This window comes from Buceros rhinoceros, unplaced genomic scaffold (genome assembly GCF_000710305.1).
Source record: "Buceros rhinoceros silvestris isolate BGI_N320 unplaced genomic scaffold, ASM71030v1 scaffold42096, whole genome shotgun sequence".
Lineage (NCBI taxonomy): Eukaryota > Metazoa > Chordata > Aves > Bucerotiformes > Bucerotidae > Buceros > Buceros rhinoceros.
The window spans coordinates 22,910-25,529 of NW_010416505.1; the positions used below are offsets into that span (position 1 = coordinate 22,910).

Below are 2,620 nucleotides of genomic sequence, written 5' to 3' on the forward strand. Positions count from 1 at the left end.
ACACTTTCAGATGAGTCTTTTCAATATGTAAAAGTTACCACACAACAAAGACAGCCACAAACTTGGACATACTTGATGTTTTCAGTGGGTCCTAAAATTGTCCGTCCTAGTGCTGTCTTCTGGTAGGCTGTAGCATGAAGGTAATCAAAGACAACTTCTTGTAAATTGGTTTCAACCTCTTGCATCTCTCGAAGTATAACTCCTCGCTCACGCTCAATCTCTGCTTCTCCCAGGGTACTGTTCTGAATTATGTCAGCAAGAATTTCCACAGCTAATTGAAAACAGAGATGGGAATGAAAAGCGTATTTTCAGACTACCAGAAAAACATGGTTCCAAAAGTAAAACCCACCCCAATGACCAAGTGGCCCAGGATTTGCTAATAAGATTTGCAAGGGGGACAAAAGACTCGCTCTGCAGGAAGGGTGAAGTCCAAAACTTATTTTCTTTTGAGAATATAAAGACAAAAATATTTAAAATATCAACTTCCCCGCTAGCACCCTCCTTTCCAAAAGTGCGTTCTCACGTCCCTGTGATACTGAAGAAAGGACTTTTCAGCCAGGGAGAAAGGACTGTTACACTATGGAAGCATCATTCCGTGTCGTCTCATTGGGAACTGGGTAAGGATTTAGTTCTTTGCTGCTTTTCTGATGAATGAAAGTAGTTACCTCTTGGCAAGTCCTTTGAAAAAGCTTTTGCGTAATACACGGTCTGTTCCCTGGATGTATACGCATTCAGATGAGCTCCCATGTTCTCAATCTCTAGTTCAAGGTCTAACTGAGATCTCTTTTTTGTTCCCTGAAATAAAACAATGAGAAAAATCAAACTAGATCCTTCAATTCACCTATTCATTATGACTTCTTGTCTGGGAAAGTCAAGATAAACTCTTCTGGAAAGAAAACTGGCATACTAATCTCTCCAAGCTTGAAAGTCAGATATAAATCCAACCATGCTCCCAAGTTAAAATAAAAAGCTGGCAAAAGGGGGGCTCTGTGTCTTCCAAGACTCTTTCAAGAAGTCAAAAGCGAGTTAAAATCAGACCCCTATTACTAATCTGTAGCTGTGTATCAGCTACACAGAACTAGGACTTTTGCTCCATTCTCTAATGCAAACCAAAGTCTAAGTTGTCCACATTTTTTTTCCCTCTCTGATTTGTAAAATTTATTTATCCAATTCTGACAAAGTTCTTATCATTGATCTTTAACAATAACTAACTTACAAAATCCATTGTAAACTTCTACATCAATACTCATACACACCTTAAAAGCCATATGCTCAAGGAAGTGAGCAGTTCCATTATTCTTCTCATTCTCATACCTGCTTCCAGCATCAATCCAAAGTCCAACCTCATGGGGAGGGGGAAAAAGAAAGTCATTTTACCAGTTAACAACGCAGGTTTGTTGTTTCTGTGTAAGAACCATACTTAGATTTTCAAGACCTTTTTTTAAACGGCTTTTTCCTTAAACTAAGCAGGTTTTCAAGAAAAAGAATTTTCAATCTTCACAGAAAATCTAATCACAAATCATTTACAAAAGCCTTAAGACTTCTATTTCCTAGCTTAAGTGTTAAGAGCAATTGTTAATGAACACGGAAAGAATGTAATGCAGCTCCAGGAGGAAACGAAAACACACAAACAGTTACAAAAAACCCTTCCCTTTACAAGCCACCTACCGTGCATGTCGACAGTCCAGAGTCTTCAGAAGCTACTTGCAAGCCGTTTTCCAGAGGACTCACCCTGGTTTCAGGAACGTTTAAGATTACTTCTGTGGCTGCTTTGGAAGCCCTGAGCCTGCCTGTTCCAACATGCACATGCTGTAAGGAAAAAAAGTCAGCCACACTCAGTTTGTTAAGTCTCATATCCTAGGATGCTCTTCTGGGAAATGTATTCCTGAACTTTAAGTTTGTGGATCTTTTTTAAAGCATCCCTTTAAAAAGCAAAAATTCAGCACTGATTTATTCGCCACTACTTCACATCAGGGGCACATTAACCTGACTCAGAAAAAAACATGACAAAAACTACAATGGAGTAGACTGCATGTACTTGCCTCCCATCGAATGATCTGACAGAAAGGCACGTTACTATCGTCAGCCACCCACCCTGAGAGCCAGACTTGTTTCTCAGTTCAGCCAGCAAGAGCCTGCCGGACCTTGAATACATCCTCCAATACTGGAATTCTTTTGGGTACTTGCTTTCCAAAGTGAAGTGAAATACAGTCCAAGGGCCTATGTCCAGGACTGCAAATCACAGTCACCCGTTGCTCAGAACGGGGACAGATCATGCAATTGCCACCTTTTATACAATCATCTGGCAGTTACAGCATGTTAAAGCAGAATGGGGTAGAAAAGAAGGGAAGATGGAGGTTAAAAAAGTTTACTGCACTTTTTCAACATCAAGAAATTTAAATATGTATCCGAAATGCGTACTTCAAGCAGTAAGCTATGCCAAAAATTTTAAATGTATCAAACAAGCAATGATTTCCCTCACCATGTGACTGCCCTAAACATGCAAGTACAGAATGCAGCCCTCACTCTAGCACACCAATAGGCTAGATCTCTCAAAACTTGTGTATTTTAGGGTCATAGGACAATTCCAGTTTGAAGGGAACTCGGGAGGTCTCCAGTC

The 2,620-nt window shown here is 40.0% G+C and overlaps 1 protein-coding gene across 1 annotated transcript in view; it reads right to left on the bottom strand.

The window, feature by feature from the left end:
- Positions 1-1,809, bottom strand: part of PMPCB (peptidase (mitochondrial processing) beta) — a gene marked incomplete at its 5' end in the record, with an annotated part of 7,049 nt that extends 5,240 nt beyond the window's left edge. Inside the window, 4 exons of the mRNA XM_010137821.1 lie at positions 73-271; positions 666-795; positions 1,257-1,343; positions 1,669-1,809. Of these exons, the coding sequence (XP_010136123.1) occupies positions 73-271; positions 666-795; positions 1,257-1,343; positions 1,669-1,809 (557 nt within the window). The remainder of the gene's footprint in view (positions 1-72; positions 272-665; positions 796-1,256; positions 1,344-1,668) is intronic.
- Positions 1,810-2,620: the final 811 nt, after the last annotated feature.